The sequence below is a fragment of the Poeciliopsis prolifica genome, unplaced genomic scaffold (assembly GCF_027474105.1).
Source record: "Poeciliopsis prolifica strain line A6 unplaced genomic scaffold, Auburn_PproV2 SCAFFOLD052, whole genome shotgun sequence".
Classification (NCBI taxonomy): domain Eukaryota; kingdom Metazoa; phylum Chordata; class Actinopteri; order Cyprinodontiformes; family Poeciliidae; genus Poeciliopsis; species Poeciliopsis prolifica.
The window spans coordinates 855,821-878,484 of record NW_026562427.1 but is presented as its reverse complement, the minus strand read 5'-3'; the positions used below and the strand labels follow the sequence as shown (position 1 = coordinate 878,484).

The following is a 22,664-nucleotide window of genomic DNA, read 5'->3' as shown; positions in this document are numbered from 1 at the left end:
GACGCTCCAGCAAATTCACTCAAAGATTTAGACTGGCTCAGGAAAAAAAAAATGACAAAAGTAACTTTTTCTTAATTCTACAGGGTTTTGTAAACGTGTGGGCAAATTATTATTTTTTGTTTGTTTGTTTTGTTTTTCAATGCGCGAGTCCTTGTGGAGGGACAACAAAACCCATTTCTGTTAAGGATGTGTAAGGAAAATGTGTTGCACAGTGTTGAATGAATCCCCTGCAGTCTGACGGTGCAGGCTGACGGCGCGCCGTGCTCACTGGTACGTAATGGTTCAGCTCTCGGCTGCGTTCAGTCGTTTCGTCTCCCATAAAAATGCGGCGAGTTTATTCCTGACAGGAAGAGGGGGGTTAGCTGCTCCGCTGCAGAGTCTCTTCCCTATCAGTTCCCTCCCTCACGGGAAGTCAATGTACAGTAACTCCTGGGCTAGTTACTGCTAATAAGGAAAAAGGAGAGGTCCTTTTTCCTTAAATTTTCATTCTGGGAGACATGGCTGTCTTAAAGATCCAAGAGCAGGTAAGCTAACATCTGGTTAGCCAACGCGAAGTCGTCTGGAACTGATAAACAGTAGTTTATTCGAGTATATTTTTTACAGCGTTGTTCCTTCCCAACATGTCCAATATATCAACTTTATTTTTATAATTTTTTTCATCCTAGCTCAATTTTATTAACGGAGCACATTTTCTTTAGTTTGTAGTGGTAGGGAAATGTATCTTAAAAGATGAACGTCCAACAGCTAAGCTAATGTTGCGCCGCTTCTATCATTAACTTTAATATCTGACATGTTAGCAGACCAGCTAGCGGTAAAAGTAAACCGCGCAATAGCAGTCCTCTTTAGTCGCATGCTAACATCATGTCACCTGTTGCCTTAAATTAGCCTCTCTTTCAATGGTCGTTGTTGCATATCGAGGGTGATTTTATGTTTTTGATTGCTTGTAGTATCTGTTTTTTTGTTTGTTTGGGGTGCTGATGCACCTCTGAACACAGCTGGATGGATGTGACTAAGAGGTAACCTATGTGGCCAACCCTGTCATTTCGAAACGCATATCAGTTCCTGTTCTGCTACGCGTTTCTTGAGACATTAGCGCCGAGTTAGTGAGACCGATTAACTCGATTCATAGCGGTTCCTTTGTTTGCCCCCCGATGCCCCTCAGGAGTTTGCTTGGTCAGCTGTCTTGGTTTTTCTCCGGGCAGCTAAATGGCCAGCTGGTCACCTGTTGCTGCTGATAAGAAAGGCTGTCGGACTGAAATGGCAGGTGAAGTTGATCCAAAACCTACAGCTGCATCACACTTAAGGCACAATCCACAGCTGCTTACAAAGTAACGCTTCCCCAGCTCATAGAGAGGATTTCTCTTTATTCCCTCAATATAATAAGACTGTTTACAATTTTGAGCATTGTTATCATTTGAGCTTACTCTATACATATTATGTGTTATGGCTCACTTAAAACGTCTTAATTTATTTTGAAAATAAATTGATAGAAATGTAGCCAATGCATGCCTTTTCCAATGACTGAAATAATCCAGATTTATGAAGAAGTTTGCGTAATTACCTTGCAGGGCGAAGGGTACTGCAGAGATACATTTGAACAGATTGTGTTCCAACTAATCTAGGAGACATAAAATAATGATATTGAGTAAAATAATTCAGTATCTCTGGTCAGGTGATTTCAAAAAGAGTGATTAGTTACAAACACAGCATTTGGTGTTTCATCAAGTTTAAATTATTCACTTTGAGTCTCTGTCGGAGATTTTTTAAATAGCTTTTATAGGCCTATTTTAGTCATAATGCTACCTTTTTCACCCACTTTTTCATTTGCCAAATTGTTTTTAGCACACAATATGCTGTACCACCATAGGTGGTTTCAAAGTTTTACTAAGGACTGTATTTTTGTTTGTTTTTTGTTGTTGTCAGTCCTTTTATGGAAGACTTTCATTCCTCCACATTGTCTAAGTATTTTTAAATTCTTTAATGTAATCAAACAAAAATCCAGAGCTGAGCAATTTTAAAAAATCAAGCTTAAATTTTATAATACAAAAATGATAGAGTAAGGCCTGTAAGCCATGAAAGATACTTATTCTAATCAATCATAAAATACATTCTTTAAAACATTTGTTTGTTTTGAAAACAACTCTTGGAACTTTCAAAAATATATGTCTATGTAAATTGGAATGTATATTCACATTACAAATATAATTACTTACTCATTGACATTTTTTTAATGTTTTTTAATTTTGTGATGCATATCAATCTTCTGTTTGGTTTTATCAACTACAGTCAGAATATAACATTTTCAAATTGAAAACCTTTACTTTGCCAGTATGGTATTTATATATTATTACATGGTCGACAGTTCATATGTTGATGGTTAATACTTGATTGAAGTTAATGAGTTTTTTCCTTGTATTGCTGTGAATTTTGGAAAAAAGATAAGATGTGTAATTCCTGTTTTTTGTTGTTGTTGGTTTTGTTTTTGGATTTTTTTTTAACCTTTGTCAGATTTAAAGTTGAATAAATCTGGAACAAAGTTTACCAAAAAACTTTTTTTTTTTTTTTTATGTGTTTACGGACAGAAAAAACATCTTCACTTTGTTGCATTTAAAAGTCTGCAATAAAAGTCTGGAAATTTCAGCCTTTGCCCAGACGACAACTGGGAAAATACAGACCTATTCTAATTATCGGCTGGTTGTTTGGTCAATCACTAATAAATACCACATTGATCCCTGTTAGGTTATTGATTTTGGTGTCTTCTTGCTTGTGCTGAGCGTTCTGTATCCACTGCTCTGAGCTGTGGAGAAGCACACAACGAGCGGAAGTCTGTGATTCGCTCCCACTTTCTATTCTTTATTGTTCTCTTGCTTGTTGACAGAGAAATGGGGACAAAAATAGTTACACAGAGGAGCTGGACAGGAGAAACATGTAGAGAAATGTACTTTTTTAGGCCTCTAGAGGGCATCCTATTATTAAAAACATCAATGTTGTTGACGTTTAATAAGAACCCATTTACCACTTAGCAGACAGTAGTTATGCTTCTCATTCATCTGCAACATGAATCCTGACCAGATAAATTATTTGTACCTCACATGAATTTGCAGAGAGCGCTTTTACTGATTAGTTGTTTTTTGTTTTTTATTGTGGAGTATGTTCTTTTGTATTCACACATGAGCAAGATATCTGATTATGTAAACATGATAATTAGTTGTTTTGGTGATCTCTACAAAAAAGTTGTTTTATTTGATCCTCTTTAGCCATTTTCTATTTCATTTGTGTCCAGTGTTTTAACAAGGCATTACAGGACTATGGTGCTGGTGTAAAGTTAGTGGCTTAGACAGTCAAATCTGGGTTTTCACTGTCCTTGTTTTTCATGCTTAATGACTATTTTGCTAAATGTCTCCGCTCGGCTTTATGCGTCTGAACAGAACAGGCATAAAGGATTCCAACTGACTGGAACTGCTTTCAAATATGTTGCAGGCCAAGATAAGAAGAAACCTATTAGTTTTTTTTAGTAGGAACATAACAAAATGTCACATTCATACATAAAGCCGAGCATGAATGGAAACAAGGAATCACAGTCTCAGGAGCGCTCGTTTGAAACAAGTTTATCCACAGAGTTAAAGAAATAAATGAAAGTGTTGAGATATAATCTGGCATTTTAATGCCTTTTTATGATGTTTATACCTGGGAGACAATGCTTTATATGCAATATTCCTCATAGTAAAGTACTCCCGCTAATCATAGAGTTTGGAATTGTGGGTAAAAACCTTGAGTTGGATAATAACGAGCTTCATCATATCTAATTGGGACCTTAATTTGCTCCTCTAATCAGTGCAACCAAAGAAAATAAAAAAAAAAGTCCTGCTTGGAGTGAATGTGGAGAAAATGTTGGTGGTTTGCTTACAAGCTCTGCCAAAACAGTATTTGCATTGTTTCTCTGTGGCTCTCTCAAATAATGCTGCTGACATTAGAAGGTCCTTTTAAATGAGCGAAGGTGCTGGTTTGTGGGATAGAGTTTGTCTGTTTGCAGCAGCTGTGTTGGTTTTGTTTGGGAGAATATGCGCACCAGCACAGACAAACACACGCTGCCCAACACGTGCGGCCTTTTGTGTTTCTGCTCTGCGATCGCATTACACACGCATCTGCACACACGTAGTACTGCATCCTGTGGCAGTGCTGGAGCTGAGGTCAGTGGTGTCCATCAAACTCTCTGTTACACATGCTCTCTGTCACGTAAAGCTCCACGTGAAGTTGTTAGTGAGTCGACTGCATTTGCGTCGTCTGATAAAATGCTTGGCGCAGTTTTTATATAAATCGACACTCTCAGTTTGAAGATGTAGTTTTATTAAATGAGGGTTTCTAAATGGGGAGACTGTTAGAGTTTAGGCCTGCAAAAAAACACTCCAATCCACCTCGTTCTTTCATTTGCCCCTGCTTGCGCAGTTCCTCCCTCTGAGTTAATGGGGTTGTGCGGCCTGGCAAGATTGCCCCTTTTTGGATCTGGTCTGAATGAAAAGACTAGGATACACACACACACACACACACACACAGTCATGCACACACAGACTGGTGTTGTTAACCGCCCTCACATTCCCTGGCGAAGCCTGTTTGTTCCAGTTTTATAATGAGATGGGGACTTTTGAAGCTGTGCCGCTGATATACCAAACAGGATGCCAAACCACACGTACATGAAGAACATGAGCTACTACTGGCTATGCATTGTTATTCATAAATTCAATCAATTAAATTCAAGTTACAGCTTTCTAAATGCCTCAAGTGTGTCCAGCTAAGATATGAAAAGCCATCATATCTGAGTTTATTGTACCATAACGAGCATTTGATCCATGCCGAATTGACACTAAATCCATAACATGACTCATCCAGGATCAGATGAGTCATGTTTTCTGGTTATAAAGGCTTGACCATCCATAAAGCTCAAGACATACAAAAATACATATTGGTTGCTTAATTTAGAAATGAAGACTTGTTCACTGCAAAAAGTATTGTTGCATTGTAAATGTGGACACATTTTCATACCCCTAGATCATTGTCATATTATAACTGCAAACTTCGGTGTATTTAACGGGACTTTATAAAATAGACCAACTCAAAGGGGTGCTAAATATTTTACAGGTGAAAATCTGAAGTGTGTTTGTTTGTCTCCTTGCAGAGCAGTGTTTTGGGATGATGCCTCTACCAGCTTTACACGTCAAAAGATTGATACTATCTGTGAACTATTTCGAAGTATTGGCACAATTTATCAGTAATGGACTTTGACTAGGCCATTCTGACACATAAACATGCTTTCATATATAGCAATCTTAGCTTCCTCCCTCAGTCCCAAAACTTGACTGTTGGGTTAATGAGTTTCTCCAAATTGCCCTTAATTATGAATTTGTGTGTGGTTGTTTTATCTTGAGTGGCGCTAAGTTGTTCTATGATGGACAGGCAATCCTTTACCCAATAACTGCCTTTTTTTTCCCACTAATGTTCTCTAAAAATCATTAGAAAAGCTGGATTTATGTTGATGACATTGCATGCAGGTGTCTAATGAAGGCGATTGGTCGCAGTGGACTTTGAGGCAAATCAAAAGAAAGACACTTGAATGCCATGCTTTTCTGAGTTTTATTTGTAAAATGACTTGAAACATATTATTTCCCAATTCTGCAATACTTTTTGTTGATTTTTTTCCTCGTGGTTTCCTCAAAACCACACTGAATTTTCTGTAACAAAAAAATGTAGAAAACCGGTTTCGCCCCTTAATGTCCTCCGCTCCAGTCGTCTTTACATTTCTTTGTTTTCTGTATAGCACCTGCCTGCAATTGTCTCCCTCACTTTCCCTCTGTCCTTTCATTTTCTCTGACTCTGTCACTCCCCTCCCCTCTCCTTCCCTTATGAAAGAGCTGGCTTCAGCAGCCTGACTGAACCGAGCGATGCATTCCCACTCGCACACCGAGTGCTGCTGCGCCTTACGAGCTAATTGCTGGGTCCGTGTGTGTTCCTGGCTGCGGCTCAGCACCGGTGATATGGAGCTTCCTGCGTGCTGCTAGGCAGCCCAGACTCATTCTGCCGCATTCATGCCTCCTACCTCCACCATTACGCAGAGGAATTCCCTGCCGTCTCCTCGACCGCTGCTCACAGACAGAGTGAGTGTTGGTTAGAGAGAGAGAGAGAGAGAGAGGAGACGGGCTGCAAAGCGACACTGACAGATAGAGGACAGAGCTGGATTTCGTGCTGGATTGACACATGAAGATGCATCGCGTTTGTTTATGTGGAAAGTACTTTTTATGGCATTTATCACTCACCTTTGTGCTATGGGATTGCGCACATATGTAAGAAGGAACACAGTGTATTTATGCGTGCGTGCGAGTGAGTGTGTGAGCGGCTGTTCCTGATGCGGTCAGAACGGGCGAGTCGTGTGTGTATTGTGGTGCTGGAGGAGGTGGAGGAGGACGAGCTCTCTCCTTCATCCCCACCTCCTCGGCCCAAAGTGTCTCATCAAGTCTCTGGAAGGGCTGTCGCGCAGGACGATAAGGTGAGAATGCTCAGTTTTATTTAGTTTGCCATTTTTTAAAATTTTTTTGCAGGTGCACATTTCACAGGCTTAGAGATGCATCTGCAGTTTTTCGGGAAGATCAGGGAATCTTTTAAACGGGATCTGATTTTAAAACTTCAATACTTGTATTGCAGAAAACTACAATGGACTGCCAGCACCTGTCATCCAGTACAAAAATAGCACAAGTATTCCTGGCCCATGAGAACAACATTGGTTTCTATAGCTAATCGGGATTGCCTGGTCTTTGTAGTCCTCTTTCTCTGTGTATAAAGGAGGAGGCTATGGCTAAAAGTAAGAAGAGCCTCTTTATGTTGTGCTGACATGACTGGATGTTTAGGTTTGTAGGCAATGCATGGTTGTGTAGATCTAACTGTATTCAATACAATTTGAAACATCTAATCATCTCTGTTAATAAAACACCTGTAAATATTACAAATATTAGTGAGCCTTGATGTTTCACAGGCTAGTGTTAGCTTTACAGAGCTGGATTAAAGTTTAAAAAATTCAAAACAGTTTTAAAGTAGTTACGTCTTAGACTGCAAGTAATATTAAATTAGAAATACATTAATTTTAGTATGTTTAGGGTTTTTTTCAATAAGAAAATCACAACATTATTTCTTAAAATGAAACAATTTAGCATTTCTCTAGAACGCCTCATCATTTGTAGCAAAGGATGCAGTGTAGCTGAAAAAATACTTCTAAGATCAACATGTGAAAAGCTCATCCTTTTCTGCTTGACTTTACACAAATACATGATTATTTTGTGTATTAATCGATTTTGCCATAAGGGGATATCAAGAAGTGCTCAACAGATTTATTTTGAAGACTTTGAACCAAGTGAAACTAAAACTATAAGGTTTTATTCATCTTAAATGTGCATATAAGTTTTACATTTTTCGCTTAATTAGTGCTCTGACTGGGTTGTTGTTTAGAAAATTGATATTTTGAGTTCATATGTTCCAGTGAACAACTAAATTAGTTGATGATTATTTCAATGAAAATGATTGCGTCATACTTGCAAAACTATTCACCTCTTTTGAAATGTTCACATTTAGTTGCAAAGCATCGTTAAGTTTTTACGCTTTTTTTATTTAATTTTTGGAACTTTGTCATAAACCAACAGCTTGAGATGAAAAGGGAGTAAGTAGTAAAAGGTTCTCTACAAATACGTGGAAGCAAAGGAGTGTCTGTGTCTTTCAGAACCAAATTCTGTCATAAACACAGGTTCAATAATTTTATTTTTAATAATGTTGGAAAATCTCAAAGCAGATTCTTCCATTGTGAATTCCTTGTTTGATTTTATTTTTAACATTAATTTTAAAAAAATCTGAATTTGTACTACAGTTTCTACTTTAAGATGAAGACTTTGTAAATGAAATGAGTCTGTGCGTTGAGTTTGCTTTAGGATCTCTCGAAGGTTTCTCATGACTGCAGGGAAACGCTGTTTATGAAGCAGCAGCATGCTGCTGGAATCATGCCAGTGCTTCACAGTGAGATCCGTAAACTAATATAAGTAAATGATTGGTACCCTGTGTTTGTACACTTTCAACTTCCTCTTCTTCTAGTTTATGCAACCTGTCTAAATTCTGTGTGGCTGTCATTTTTTTTTTTTTTTTTTTTACATTAAACATACGTTTTGCATAGTATTTACATAATAATCTGCTCTTCTGGTTTTACAAGGCAAGTGAGTGCAGCTTTATTCCGCAGTTGGCCTCAAACAACTATAAAGTTTTAGAAAGATTGTTTTTTTCCACGCGCTGCATCCTGCAGCTGTCATAAAGAGATGATCTCCAGCCCGGTGTGGCGTATGGCTTTGCCCAAGGCTGAGATTATACTCTCCCGAGTGTGAACTGTACCTTACTTAACTTTCAGAAATGTGATGAAGGGGTAGGACATTTCTGCGTTTCAAATGAAAGGTTTCTGTCTTCTGTCTCCGAAGCCATCTCTGCTGAGAGCCATCTTTAACGTGGACCCAGACGAAGTTCGCTCTCTTATCCTTAAGAAAGAGGATGTCAACGTTCAGGCAAGTCAAAATCCTTCCCCTTACACCCATCAGAGGTTTTAAATATTAATCGGCTCCACTTTCTAAAGAGCTTTGCAGAATTGCGCTTTCATCATTGTCACAGGTCATAGAGGTCTCAGGCCTGCAGGACACAAGGACATGACCTTTACCTTCCCTGTGGTTTTACTCTTCCCTTTCCATTTTCTCAGTTTATACCCTATTGTTTTCCATTTATTGTTCCTGCACAGTGTACTTCTGTCCATCTGTGGGTATATATTGCTGGTGTCATCACACCAAACTCTCCAGAGTCAGCAACACCGGCCCAGACCTCTCACAGTCATGTGACCTTCGTTTATAGCCCCACTTTGCTGATTACTCTTCTCTGCACCGAAAGAGAGAGAGATGGAGAGAGAGAGGGTGATGATGATGCAGCAATCTGTGAGCGGGATTTGATTGAACGCATTGAAGAATAAAAATGAAGATGAAGATATTTTTTCTCCTTGTGGCTCAAGGCTCTTGTTTCCTGTGGTCTGTAACAGTGTAAGGTCTATAGATTTCAGATGTGTGACCTGTGTTTATATGAAAAATTGTGCTTTTGGTACTGATCCGTTCTCATAACATCTCCCCAGGACAATGAGAAGCGAACCCCTCTTCACGCTGCAGCATACCTCGGAGACGCTGAGATTATTGAGCTTCTCGTCCTTTCAGGTAAACGTCACAAGAATGTTAAACTTCTCAGCTGCCAATGAAATAATTGATGTTTTGTTTTAGGTTTGGTATATGTCTTTATTCGTTACTTTGTGACGATTTCTGTCTCTTCATACTCCTACACACGAAAGCTTAAGAGTACTTACGCCTCTTCAGTATTCTCACAAACCACGAACTTTCATGGATTTTATTGGGTTTATTTGTTTAACTCATCAATGATATTTTTGCCAATCCTTCTTTGTAAAACATCTTAAAATGAAGGAGATTTGATGAAGATCCTTTGTAAACACCAATTATGAAGTCTTGGCAATAATTCTCAGTTGGATTTAGGTTTGGACTTTGATCTAAATAATTAATTGTAGCTCTGACCTTTGGCCATTGTTTTGCTGAAAGGTGAACCTCCTCCCCATTCGAGTGTTTTGTAACCTCAGACAGGTTTGCCTCTTTTTAACGCTTCTATCCTCTCCAAACCATCTTCACTGTCCTGGCTAAGAGAAATTATTTCTACAACATGATGCTGCCACCTCTGTGTCTCATTGTGGGTGATGTCTCTCCATAAATTGCCCTCTACTTGTCGGTAGAGAAGATAACTTTTAATTTGATTTAATCAGATCATCGTCCACATATTTGCTGAATTCTGTATAGCGGAAAGTTAATTTGTTTTGGTGAAAGTAATTAAATTAATTCTTAAAGGAAATACGGCGTTTTTCTTTACAAGACAAGATACCTTATTAGATCATACTTCAATGAGTAAAATGCTAATGATTGAATTGAAAAGCTAGATAAGTAAAATTTACCATAAAGCTGTAGTTTATTTTATCAAATTGAATTAGTCATTTTTTTCTCAGCTTCCTAAAGAATTTTTTATCTCATTCATTCACATACGTCGCGCCCTGTTTTCTTATTCACAGTCATCATCAGCTGTCACATCGCCACAGATGACATTTCCTGCTAGTAGTTATCAATCACATGATATGTGTTGAACATAACGAGGTGCGGCTGCGTAACACAGGAGTAGGGACAGAGTGATTGCGTCAGCGTGTGTGTGTGTGTGTGTGTGTGTGTGTGTGTGTGTGTGTGTGTGTGTGTGTGTGTGTGTGTGTGTGTGTGTGTGTGTGTGTGTGGAGTGTGGAGTGTTTCTCAATGATATGAAGAGCCAGCAACAGGTGCAGCTTTAGACCTATTTTAACCCTCAAGCTGTGCCAAAAAGAATCATCTGAGACGTTTTTGCCCTCCAGGCACCGCTGGCTCTCTCTGCCTCAAAGCCATGTGAGAGCTGTGTTTGTACACTCAGTTTCTCTGAAGTCATTATGTTTTTCTAATTAACTGAACATAAACGTGAGGCTAGTAAAATATTTTGTTTCTTTTTTTTTTCTTGACTCTAATCTGTTCTCTTATTTAAGGAGCCAGGGTTAATGCCAAAGATAACAAGTGGTTGACTCCTCTACACCGAGCTGTGGCTTCTTGTAGTGAGGTAACCTGTTACACCGACACACTTTGTCATTTAGTTAAATGTAATTTTGTGACAAGCGGTGACATCTGAAGTGTGGTTAATTGACCTTTTCCTGCAGAAGAACCCCAGAAAACCTAATAAATGTAACCACTTTTAAGTGACCATCTCCTTACTGATACAAGATACTTTTGCTAGCTGTTAAATTCAATCTAGCTATTTAGACATAAACTTATTGAGAAACCGTAAGAATTTCTCTACTCATTGTTCCTGGTCCTGGGCAGAGTTCCCACATTAACGCACCGCTCTCGTATTCTTTCACTTTCTTTGTTCTATTCTGAGCATGAAAGGCCGCTAAAAATAGCAAAGAATTTTCAAAGCGTGACATGGCCACCTGCAAACATTTTATTTGAGCGTCGCCCAGCTGACCCTCAGTCTGGCCCGGCCCTGACCCATAACTCCCATTGTCTGCAGGATGCGGTGGCGGTGCTGCTGAAGCACAGCGCAGACGTAAACGCTCGGGACAAGAACTGGCAGACGCCGCTTCACGTAGCAGCCAGCAACAAAGCGGTCCGCTGTGCCGAAGCTCTGGTACCGCTGCTGAGCAACGTCAACGTATCGGACCGTGCAGGACGCACTGCGCTGCACCACGCTGCCTTCAGTGGCCATGTAGAGGTTGGTAACTGATGCAGATGGATGAGAATGCAAAACCCTTTTTTTAAATATGCATTTGTTTCTGAAATGTAACAAATAACTAAGTTGTTTGAACCTCTTTTTGACAAACGCTCAAATACAAAAAAAATAATTGGGTTCCTTCTGACTCACAGACTTTACTATATGTCAAAAACAATACAACCAGTTGGGTGAAACACAAGAAATTGCTGCTCTGCTTCATATTAAGCTTTCTTTTAAATTAAACTCTTTCTAACTGTGACAGTTCTGCAAGAAGACCACATGACAGTTTTTCCTCATACAGACTATCGGACATGTGGACTCATATGACCACAGAACAAGGATTTACTTTCTTTCAGTCCGTCTGGGATGACCTTTAAAGTTGATTATATGGCTTCCTTTCTGCATAATTCAGCTTGAGGTTACATTTCTGGATCTCTTTTTGTGAAAAGAACTAGAGCTTTCTGCTCTTACACCCAGCTGTATACGAGCAGCAACTAAGTGTCTGCCTATCAAGCAGTTGACTGACATGTCTTTAAGAATGCAGACTATATTGTCATATTTTTCCCCTCCTATTTGTCTTAATTAGTCTGAAACAAACACGTTGATCCGATGTAAAGAGGCTTCATATTAGTATTAAAGGACCACTGTATACAAACTGTTTCAATTGCAATGCACACCACTTCCTCTTTTTCTGCAAATGGGGCCTGCACATGAACATTTTTTAAATCAAAAAAAATTTGTTAGATGGTGAAGCTGCTGCTCTCCAGAGGAGCCAACATTAATGCGTTTGACAAGAAGGACAGGAGAGCCATCCACTGGGCAGCCTACATGGGTGAGATTATAGAAAAGTGATCTGATCCATTTCGAAACAGATGACTTTTGTTTATTCAATTCATCTGTGCCCTAATTGTCTTCATCAGGTCACCTGGAGGTTGTTAAGTTGCTGGTGGCCAGTGGTGCTGAGGTCGACTGTAAGGACAAGAAAGCTTACACGCCGCTTCACGCAGCCGCCTCCAGTGGCATGAGCAGCACAGTGCACTACCTGCTGAGCCTGGGTGTCCATGTCAGTGCACATGATTGCATGTCATTCATGTATTTACAAAGTTGTCCGTGCTTATTTAAAGTCTTAAATTCATGTATCTGAGATTAAAACCTTAAAATGTCTTAAATCCATTACAAAATGTAAGTTGGCCTTGAATACATTAATCACAGATCTTAAATGTTGCTCCCCTATATTCTCTGTCATTTTTCTCGCAGTTTTATTGTCAGCAAATGTTTGAGTCACACGGAGTCATTAGGCTACCACTAATTAACCACTAATATACCCTTGCTAGCTAGTTAGCTAGCTTTTTTGCATCTGTCATGGGTAAGAGTAAATTTATTGCCAGTTGGCTGTACAACATTTGTCTTCACCATTGGATCACTTCTGTTCCCAATCAGTACGATGCTACATGCATTCTGGACAGAAAAACATGCAATTTTCTTTTGTGCATTTCTAGATCTTATTATAGTCTTAAAGAGGTCTTACAAATTCTTACATTTTAGTTGGTGAAACCTGTAAACTTTGTTTCTTACTCAGATTAGTGAAATCGAAATGGATTTACACTACATGTACTTTAAAATGTTTTTTTTTTTTTTAAACAAGATTGTTCTCTGCTTAGGTGAACGAGGTTAATGCCTATGGCAACACGCCACTCCATTTAGCCTGCTACAACGGACAGGACGTGGTGGTTGGCGAGCTCATTGAGGCAGGAGCGAGCGTAAATCAAGTGAGTGCGAACGACTCAGAGAGAAGCTGCTGGGTCGTTCGGCTCGTTTCCCTTAATTATTTTTGCTACATTACTCCAGGTAAACGAGAGAGGCTTTTCTGCACTTCACTTCGCTTCGTCTTCACGCCAAGGAGCGCTGTGCCAGGAGCTGCTGCTGGCCCACGGAGCATGCATCAACTTGAAGGTTTGTCGATATTTAGATGCACTTTCTTACAAATGCTTAAACACACACGTTTAACCTGGACGCTGTGTTTCCACTACACTTGTATATCTGAAGCAGGTTTATACAAATATTGTTTTGGTGAGCTGTGAAGTATAAATTTATCTTCTTAAGAGCGTCTTCAGCTCTTAAAGTGCTTTGTTTGCATTTTGTCACCTTACAATTACAAACTTTAATATATATTTTTTCATCTGTGTGATTGACCAACACAAACTAGAGCAAAATTGTTACTTGTTAATTGTTATTTATTTTATTTTTTAATAGTCCTACGCCCCAGAAGGTAAGCTAAACTGAGCTGTGTGGCTTGCGTGCAGTAAGCTGTGTTTGTATGTAAGCAAAATGCAGTGTTCTGTGTAGTTTCCGCTTTGTGCGGTTGAACGACTGACTGTGCACAAGGACAATGTCACTAAACATACAACCAGGACATGCTTTGTATTGAAGCATATTCATAAGAAAAAATGGTCAAGCCAACTGAGACCTAAATATTACTGTCCACATCAACTCTCTGTCCAATCTGACTCAATTTAGGCTTTTGTGTGAAGAATCTCTGACCCTACATGTGCAAATGTTGTATATCCTTAACCTTCCATTCCAGAATAATGTGCTGCCTTGTGTTGGTCTGTCACTGAAAATCTCAATAAAATCCCTTGAAGTTTGTTGCTGTAATGTGACAAAATGAGAATGTTTTCCTATTTTGTTTCAAGGCACTGAGCTGATGATGTCTGTTCTGCTCAGTGTTGAGCAGAGAGCTGAACTGGCAGTTTGCTTAACACTCTGGTAGCAGTGATGGAAACTGATACCAGTGTTTCAACAGCCTCAAGATGCACCACCATATGGCAAGTTGCAGGGGGAGGAATGGCTGCCCGAGGCAGAAAGCAGATTGTTCGTTGTGTTTGGATGTGTGTGTGTGGGTGTGTGTTGTCCACCAGGGGTCCAGTTATCTTCATGTTTGTTCAAAGAACAAGTCACAGTAACTTAGTTCTTGTGAACATCTCATCTGTCCAGAGTAAGGATGGTAAGACTCCGCTTCACATGGCCGCTACACATGGGCGCTTCTCCTGCTCCCAGGCCCTCATTCAAAATGGTGAGTGAGCACCATTTTGGTTTAAAGATGAAAATTTATCTGGATATTATTTTTTTTGTAACTTGTGCATATCTGAGTCTTTTCTGTTGCTGTGTTCGTAGGAGCTGAGATCGACTGTGAGGACAGAAGCAGGAACACTGCCCTTCACATCGCAGCCCGCTACGGCCATGAGCTCATCATCACGTCGCTCATCAAAGATGGAGCCAACACTGCCAAGTCAGTTCTGCTGACATTTAGCCATCTGTGTGTTTCCCCACAATTAGATTTTTGTTTTAGACACGCGACGTTTGCCTGCAAGGACTTGTTTTATCTTATTTCAGGAGAGGCATTCACGGGATGTTACCGCTACACCTGGCAGCTCTCAGCGGCTTCTCCGATTGCTGCAGGAAGCTGCTGTCCTCAGGTACAAGTCTCACTCACGGCGTCTCCTGCCAGCGGAATCACCTGCTTGACATCCAAATTGATGTCGACTGCATATTTTGTACAGGATTTGTCATAGACACCCCCGATGACTTTGGAAGGACCTGTCTGCATGCGGCTGCAGGTGGAGGGTGAGTATTCCTGCTTACTGCGTTGTTTTTTTTCACTGTTCATGTATTTTTTTTTTTTTTTTGTGCATTTGTATTTGGTGTGTTGGGAATCATTTATTCACTACTGTCAGTTTTAATCAGCGTCTTTTCAAACAGAAACCTGGAGTGTCTGAACCTGCTGTTGAACACAGGAGCTGACTTTAACAGGAAGGACAACTTTGGCAGGTAAATTCAAGTAGGGCTGCAACTAATGATTATTTTAGTCATTGATTAATCTATAGATTATTCTGATTATTAATCAAATACAAATATTGGCATATTCTACTTATTTTTTATTTAAGCCTTTTGTACAGTTTTATAAATGCATTAAAAGATGAAAATAAACAAATGATTCAATTACTTAAAAAAAAAAAACAATAAAATAAAATAGCCTAAAATTGAACAATCAAGCATTCCTTTAGTCAATGCTTGAATGTTTCTATTAAACTATGCAAAAAAAAAAAACTCTCGTCAATGATTAATTCATTACTAAAGTAGTTGAAGATTTTTTCAATAATTGATTCATCCCCATGAATTGTTTCAGTCCTAAATTTAAGCATCATTATCATTTCTAGAAAAGCAGTATCAATATTCCAAAGCTGTCACTGGTTCTAACTGGTGTTGATTTAAATTTTTCCAACCCTCGCAGGGCTCCGCTACACTACGCATCAGCCAACTGTAACTACCAGTGTGTGTTTGCTCTGGTGGGCTCTGGGGCCAGTGTTAACGATCTGGATCAGAACAGCTGCAGCCCTTTGCACTACGCGGCGGCTGCCGACACGGAGGGGAAGTGAGTTTATCTTTGTGTTTATTGCGACCCATTCACATATAGTTCAAAGTGCTTTAATTAGAAAATAAAAATAAAAACACACCGTTTGGTCTTTCCTAGATGTGTGGAGTACCTGCTGAGGAACGATGCAGATCCAGGCGTGAAGGACAGACAGGGTTACAACGCAGTGCACTACGCCTCTGCCTACGGCCGCACACTCTGTCTGGAACTGGTGAGCACAGTTCCTGCAGTCAGTGCAAATATTTTGAAGATCAGGTGCATATTTATAATTGTTTTTGTTTTTATTCTCTTCAGATCGCAAGTGTGAGACCGCTTGATGTGGTAAGAAGAGAACTCACTGGCTTATTGAGCCAATGACACGCCACTTCTTTGATATGTAAATCGTTCTTTTTTTTGTGTGTGTGTGTGTGTTTCAGTTAATGGAGACCTCAGGATCCGACATCCTGAGGGACTCGGACAGTCAGGCCCCTCTAAGTCCACTCCATCTGGCGGTTAGTTTGAAGATTTAAGACGCTCTGGCTTTGAGCGTCCACAACTTTAGTTGCCTTTTTCGTGCTCCAAAGCCAACTGGATCTGTCGGTGTTTGCTTTTCATTTAATCAGGCTTACCACGGGCACTGCGGGGCGTTGGACGTTCTCTTGGTATCCCTGCTGGACGTGGACGTGCGCAGCCCGGATGGACGCACCCCGTTAAGTTTAGCCTGCTCCAGGGGCCACCAGGAATGCGTGTCCCTGCTGCTCCATCACAGAGCCTCCCCCATGACCCGTGATTATATATACAAAAAGACAGCCTTACACGCTGCAGGTAAGGTCATTAATCTCCACATCAAATGAAGTGGTTATATTTTCTAGCTTATGAAGTTGTTTTTCTTTGCAGAAAAATGAATGAAACTTGTCTGTATCTGTCTGTCTGCAGCTATGAATGGCCACCCAGAGTGCCTGCACCTGCTTCTGAGTAGCAACAATCAACACATCAATGTGGACGCACAAGACAACAACAGGCAGTGAGTGTCCACAGAGAGAACAAATGACTTTGGCTGGATGTTTGCTTATTTTATTAGTTGTCTGGACATGAGAATACATGAATGGATTATTTCCCCACAGGACTCCCCTGATGCTGGCAGTGCTGAACGGACACACAGAGTGTGCGTACTCTCTGCTCAATCAAGGAGCCTGTGTGGAGACTCAGGACCGTTGGGGTTGGACAGCCCTGCACCGCGGGGTGAGACGATCAAACTAATGCCGTGACTCTTAATTGTACGGTGCTTTAATAGACAGAGATAGATGGCAGAAAGGTTTTGCATCTGTTGCAAAACGGGTTTCTGTGTAACTTTGTTGCGATTTTTATTATTTATCCAAACTTTATTATTTATGTCTGATGGGGCTGTAGCAAATGTATTCATACTATCAGAAATTTCAACTTTTTCTTCCACTTTACAGCTCTGCACTTTTCTTTATTAAAGTATAAGCCTGTTTGTAGAACCAAAAATAAATATATTGATAAAAATTTGCACAATTTTAACAATCATCTTCTAAACCCCTCAATGTGGATTTTTTTCAATTTAATTTTTCAATGCAAAAACACAAAATGTTACAAAGTATTTTTGTTCTTATTTGTAGTTCAAATATCTTGGCGCACTTGAAATGAGACAAAATGTACTTATAAATAACTTTTCAGGAAGAAATATGAGCTTGTTTTAAGCCAATAATCACTTCATCCTGATGAAAACGTGAAAGTTGCACTGGCAGATTATTTCACCTACATTGTGGGAAAATTGTGTTATTATAAGTGAAATAATCTGCCAGTGGAACCAATTACAGAATTATTGACTTTAAACAAGCTCATGTTTTTTTGTTGTTGAAAAGTCACGCGTTTTTGTTTTGTTTTTTACCTTGGTTCTCATTGACTATTCAGTTGTATTAAGTGTCATATCTATAATATAATGAAAGATTTTGCTCCATTCCGCTCCCCCCTATATTTCACAGGCTGCCACAGGCCAGGATGAGTGTGTGGAGGCCCTCCTCCAGCGAGGGGCCAGTGTGTGTCTGAAGGACATCCGGGGTCGCACCCCGCTGCACCTGGCTTCGGCTTGTGGCCACGTGGGAGTGCTGGGAACTCTCCTGCAGACCACGCCCCCCTCCCTCGATCACCTCACAGACAGCCAGGGTTACACGCCGTTACACTGGGCCTGCTATAACGGTACAGGAATTTGACATGCCTGCGTCTCTGTCCTTCACACTTCTCGCAGAGCATTTATGTTCCGCCGTTCCTCCTGTCTTGCAGGTTACGATGCATGTGTGGAGGTTTTGTTAGATCACGAGGCGTTCAGGAAGATCAAGGGAAACTCCTTCAGCCCTCTGCACTGTGCTGTGTAAGACTATTTGTCCTCCTGAATGTAGGGATGTGTGTGTGTGTATGGAGGTGTTACCTAAAGGTATAGGACACTTTTCCTGTTTCAGTATGAACGATAACGAGGCCGTGGCCGAGATGCTAATCGACTGCCTGGGTGCAGACATCGTCAACGCCACAGACTCCAAGGGAAGGTAGGAAATGATGTAAAGTGCGGTTTTTATTATTTTTATTCACCCTAACTCAAACTTTAATACGAACCTCCGTTATTGCAGGACCCCCCTCCATGCTGCTGCGTTTTCTGACCACGTGGAGTGCATTTCTCTTCTCCTGAGCCACGGAGCTAAGGCCAACTCTATCGACACGCTCGCACACAAAACACCGCTGATGATGGCAGCTCTGAACGGACAGACCAACGCCGTGGGTGAGCGCGCTCGCTGATTGTATGGGGGCTTGAAATCATTGAAAATGCTTGAGCTTCAACGAGGCATATTCAAGTTTTGGAAAGTGCTTGATCTTTTATCTGGATGGTTTTGTTATAATGCTATAATAAACATTTAGGAGCCACTAACCCTTACAGAAAATAAAGTGATTATTTATACTGTGTTTAAGCAGAATGCTCATTTACCAGGCACACAAACCAATTTGTTCAATGTAATGAATACTTATTATTCCTAATGACTCAGTGGGTTATTGATCTGCGTAATTGACGTAAAGGTGGTTTTATATTTTATACATCAGTTACATCAGGATTTTTTTGGGGGGTTAAATTTGATTTGTTTTCAGACCAATCAGATGTATCAAGTATGTTTGAGAAAATTCCCCCAAAGATAAACATTTTGTTGTATTTCAATTTACTTCCTACCATTTAGAATACAATCACAAGACATCATTAATTACTATAATAAGTCATTTCAAATAATAGTAATTTTAAACTGTCCTCTTTGGTTCATTTCTGCTGTTTTCATCTCCAATCTGTGACGTTGGAAATGTTGGGGTTACATGTAACTTTTTTCGTTTTTTGCAGAGGTGCTGGTGAGCAGTGGGAAAACAGACTTGTCCCTGCAGGATGCAGACAGGAACACTGCTCTGCATCTAGCTTGTAGCAAAGTAAGAACCTTGCCACAAAATTGTGTCAATTTTGTGGCAAAATTCAGTCTTTTTTTCCTTGCTTTCCATGATTATAACAAATTTCATTAAAGAACATGTTTGATTCTTTTTGTTGTTGTTGTTTTAAAATCTGAAAATGGATCTTTAATTTAAACGGAAAACAAACAAAACACATTTGATGTAGTTGGTAAATTTTTTTTTTTCCTGCACACAAAGGTAGAGGTTCTGAACAACAAGAGAAGGAACACGAACAGCTGCTTGTAGTTTGCGCTGCATATTTTTGAAGGATTGCATGCGTTACTGCAGCTGCACATCTGTGTTGACTTAAAGATGCTAAACTCAGTCAGGTTCCGTGCTAAATCTTAGTTGCATCGGACTGCAGTAAAGACTTTTGGGTTGTTTTGCAGATGCGATCAGTTTTGACAAACGCTTTGTTGTTCTCTGTTCTCCTCAGGGTCATGAAACGAGTGCGTTGTTGATCCTCGAGAAAATCAGCGACAGGAACCTGATCAACTGCACCAATGCTGCTCTCCAGACGTATGTAGTTAGCGAAAGCTGAACACGGCTGAGCTCCAACTGGACACATTTGACACCGTCTTCTTCTTGCAGGCCGCTGCACGTAGCAGCCAGGATGGGGCTAACGGTGGTGGTTCAGGAGCTGCTGGGAAAAGGCGCCAGCGTTTTGGCGGTGGATGAGAACGGTCAGCATCCATCTCAGTGATTTCACCAACTACAACAGCATCGTGTAATTTTTTATTATTTTTTTCCCCACTATCTTCTCAGGTTACACTCCAGCTTTGGCCTGCGCTCCGAATCGCGACGTCGCCGACTGCTTGGCTCTCATCCTCAACTCGATGATGCCCACATCCCCCATGGTGACGATCGCCGCCATTCCAGCTTTGTCTCTCACCCAGACGGTGATCAACCACCACCCGACCTCAAACCACATCTCCAAAGGAGTTGCGTTCGACACGCCGCCGTCTCTGAGACCCGACCACGCCTCATACTGCAGGCCAGAGAGGCCGCTCGCCTCCGTTTCTGCGGAGGACGAACTGAACGACTCGGACTCGGAGACCTACTGAGGACTTTTGGAGACAGCCTCACAATCCTGGCAGGCTAGCCAACCACTCAGGAGCCTTAATAGATAACTGACTGAAAGATGGGGAAAGTAGAGCAGGTGATTTTGGGGGTAAGCTTCCTTGAAATAATTTTAAAAATAGCCTTTTATACAAACCACATATGGTGCCTTGCAACTGCATTCCTACCCACTGGCGTTTTTCAGATCTCGTCACGTTACAGAAACAAACTTCAGTTTATTTAATTGGGATTTTATGTGAAATTTTTGTCTGTTATTCTCTGCGAAATAATGCAACCTCAGAGCTTAGAAGTTTTGTTGCAGAGTTTCAGTTTGACTTCAATCTAAACTTCAAAATAAATCCACTTTGATCTAAAACATTAAACGGCAGCTCTTACTGTGTTTAGGACCATTTTATTGCTGTGTGCTAAACCCCACATCCAGTCCATTGAAGCTTTTCACAGCTTTGTTTTCTGTAATGTTTTCCCAACCTGTTAAATATTGATCTCAACTGCGGAGTTCACCCTCCTGTAAGAACTGGAGCAACTGTTTATAACCTAACCTTGTGTTAAACGTCTCTGCTATGATTCTATAAATGCAGCTGATGTCAAATCCTTGCTGCGCTTCCTTCTACTTTATGACCATTCACTACCTTTTGTTGCTAAATTGCATTTTCATTGACGTCTGTCATTGTAAGATGACAAAACGTAAAAAAGCTGAAGTGGTATGAATACTTTTGCAAGGCTCTATACTTTGTTCCCTGAGGTGCATACCAATGCGGGGCTGGAGCATAAACACTACACTTCTATGAAAGCACTGTACGGTCAGTAAGATGACCAGTATCTTTTACAACTTAACAGCAGTATTTCCTTTTTTTTTAATGAGTTAAGCCTGTACTGTATGTGGATTTTAACCCTTTTGAAAGGTTGTTCCTCCAAATGAGCCCGGAGTGAAGCTCAGAGGGAACAGAGGGAGAACCTTATGGGACCAGCTGACTGTACTTCAGTTTGTTTCTTTGTTTTTTTTTGTTTTTTTTTTTACTTGGTTCTTTGAGCCATCATGGCAGACGCTAACGACCGTTACTCATGAACATTAATAATGCTGCGTTGGGTAGCCACCTTTCCCAGGAGGATGACATTGGTATTGATATTTTTCGTATTTATTTTTAAGTGTAGGCTAAATCTTTGAGCTGATTCTGACACCCGGTGGATGTCAGACCTCGTTACTGTACAACGCAATTCAGACGTCTGTTGACTGACGAGCTGAACGAACCCTTGAATCCTGCAATGATGTAACTGCTTCATGTTTGTATTCTGTACTGGAGACTGTGTGTGTGTGTGTGTGTGTGTGTGTGTGTGTGTGTGTGTGTGTGTGTGTGTGTGTGTGTGGTGTGTGTGTGTGTGTGTGTTGTGTGTGTGTGTGTGTGTGTGTGTGTGTGTGCGCGTTTGAGAGAGCTATAAAGACATGACTAAATATTGCCTTTTGAGAAATATGCAAAGTTCAGACAGGTTGGATGCCGTTTGGGGTATTGTTTGTAAAAAGAATTAAGTAACAGATGAATAAAAAGATTTGTTTTATTTAGTTTGTACATCGCACGACGTGAGATCTGTCATCCATAATCTCAATCAGAATTCAATTAAAGTATTCCGCAGTGATCAGGCCTCCGCTCAGGTTGGAGTGTTTCATCTCCCACCTGCAGATTTCTCCAGTTCATCGGGTTGCTCCAGCGCCATGCGGTCCACCAGAACTGAAGGGTACACGTAATCTGTCTGGAAAGTTGCCTCCAGCAGGAAGTCCATCTTAGACTCCGCCTCCTCCACTTCCTGCCCTGATGAGCTGGCCTCCAGTCCTGCACAGCAGAGCGGATCACTGCACATACCTGTAATCTGGCGAAGAGCTGAACCCAGCTGCACATCGACACAATTTTATATAGGAACATAACTCGTGTTTTGTGGGTTAATTTCAGTTGGAGGAATACATTTCCATAGTTTAGATTTGTTAATCTTGATTATGGCCAACAGCAAATGATGACCCAGAATTCATATTCACAGCCTCTCTGTTTCAGTCAAGACAACGTCCACAAGGAGGTTAAGCCACAGAATGTCCTTCACTGGCTGTTTTGTCCTACATCAAAGATTGTCAGTGGATTGAAAAGAAATGGTTGAAGTGACCTTAAACAATAAGGATACATGCCTCCTTGAAAGGATTGCATGACAATTGTTGCCAGGCACATTCAGAAAGGGGACAGAGAGGACTTGACCCACTGCTCCTTTTGTCCCTTTTAAAATGGGCACCCCAAGTGCC

General features: G+C 40.6%; 1 protein-coding gene across 4 annotated transcripts; it reads left to right on the top strand.

Moving 5' to 3' along the window:
• The first annotated feature begins 304 nt into the window (after positions 1-304).
• LOC129378535 (serine/threonine-protein phosphatase 6 regulatory ankyrin repeat subunit A) lies at positions 305-21,742 on the top strand. Of its 4 annotated transcripts, none has more exons than XM_055058846.1 (29): positions 306-524; positions 8,499-8,582; positions 9,191-9,269; positions 10,673-10,743; positions 11,194-11,394; positions 12,139-12,226; positions 12,315-12,457; positions 13,056-13,163; positions 13,243-13,347; positions 14,389-14,467; positions 14,569-14,683; positions 14,788-14,870; positions 14,955-15,018; positions 15,154-15,222; positions 15,686-15,826; positions 15,926-16,037; positions 16,121-16,147; positions 16,243-16,317; positions 16,429-16,630; positions 16,742-16,829; positions 16,930-17,047; positions 17,812-18,025; positions 18,110-18,197; positions 18,286-18,369; positions 18,451-18,599; positions 19,203-19,285; positions 19,740-19,822; positions 19,895-19,986; positions 20,069-21,742. In XM_055058846.1, the coding sequence occupies exons 1-29, from the start codon at positions 498-500 to the stop codon at positions 20,365-20,367; spliced, it is 3,171 nt and encodes a 1,056-aa protein (XP_054914821.1). In that variant the 5' UTR covers positions 306-497; the 3' UTR covers positions 20,368-21,742. The 4 variants fall into 4 exon arrangements, with proteins under 4 accessions (XP_054914820.1, XP_054914821.1, XP_054914819.1 ...); XM_055058844.1 differs by lacking the exon at positions 306-524 and adding an exon at positions 5,774-6,538; XM_055058845.1 differs by having other exon boundaries at positions 305-524; positions 14,788-15,018.
• The last annotated feature ends 922 nt before the right edge of the window (positions 21,743-22,664 follow it).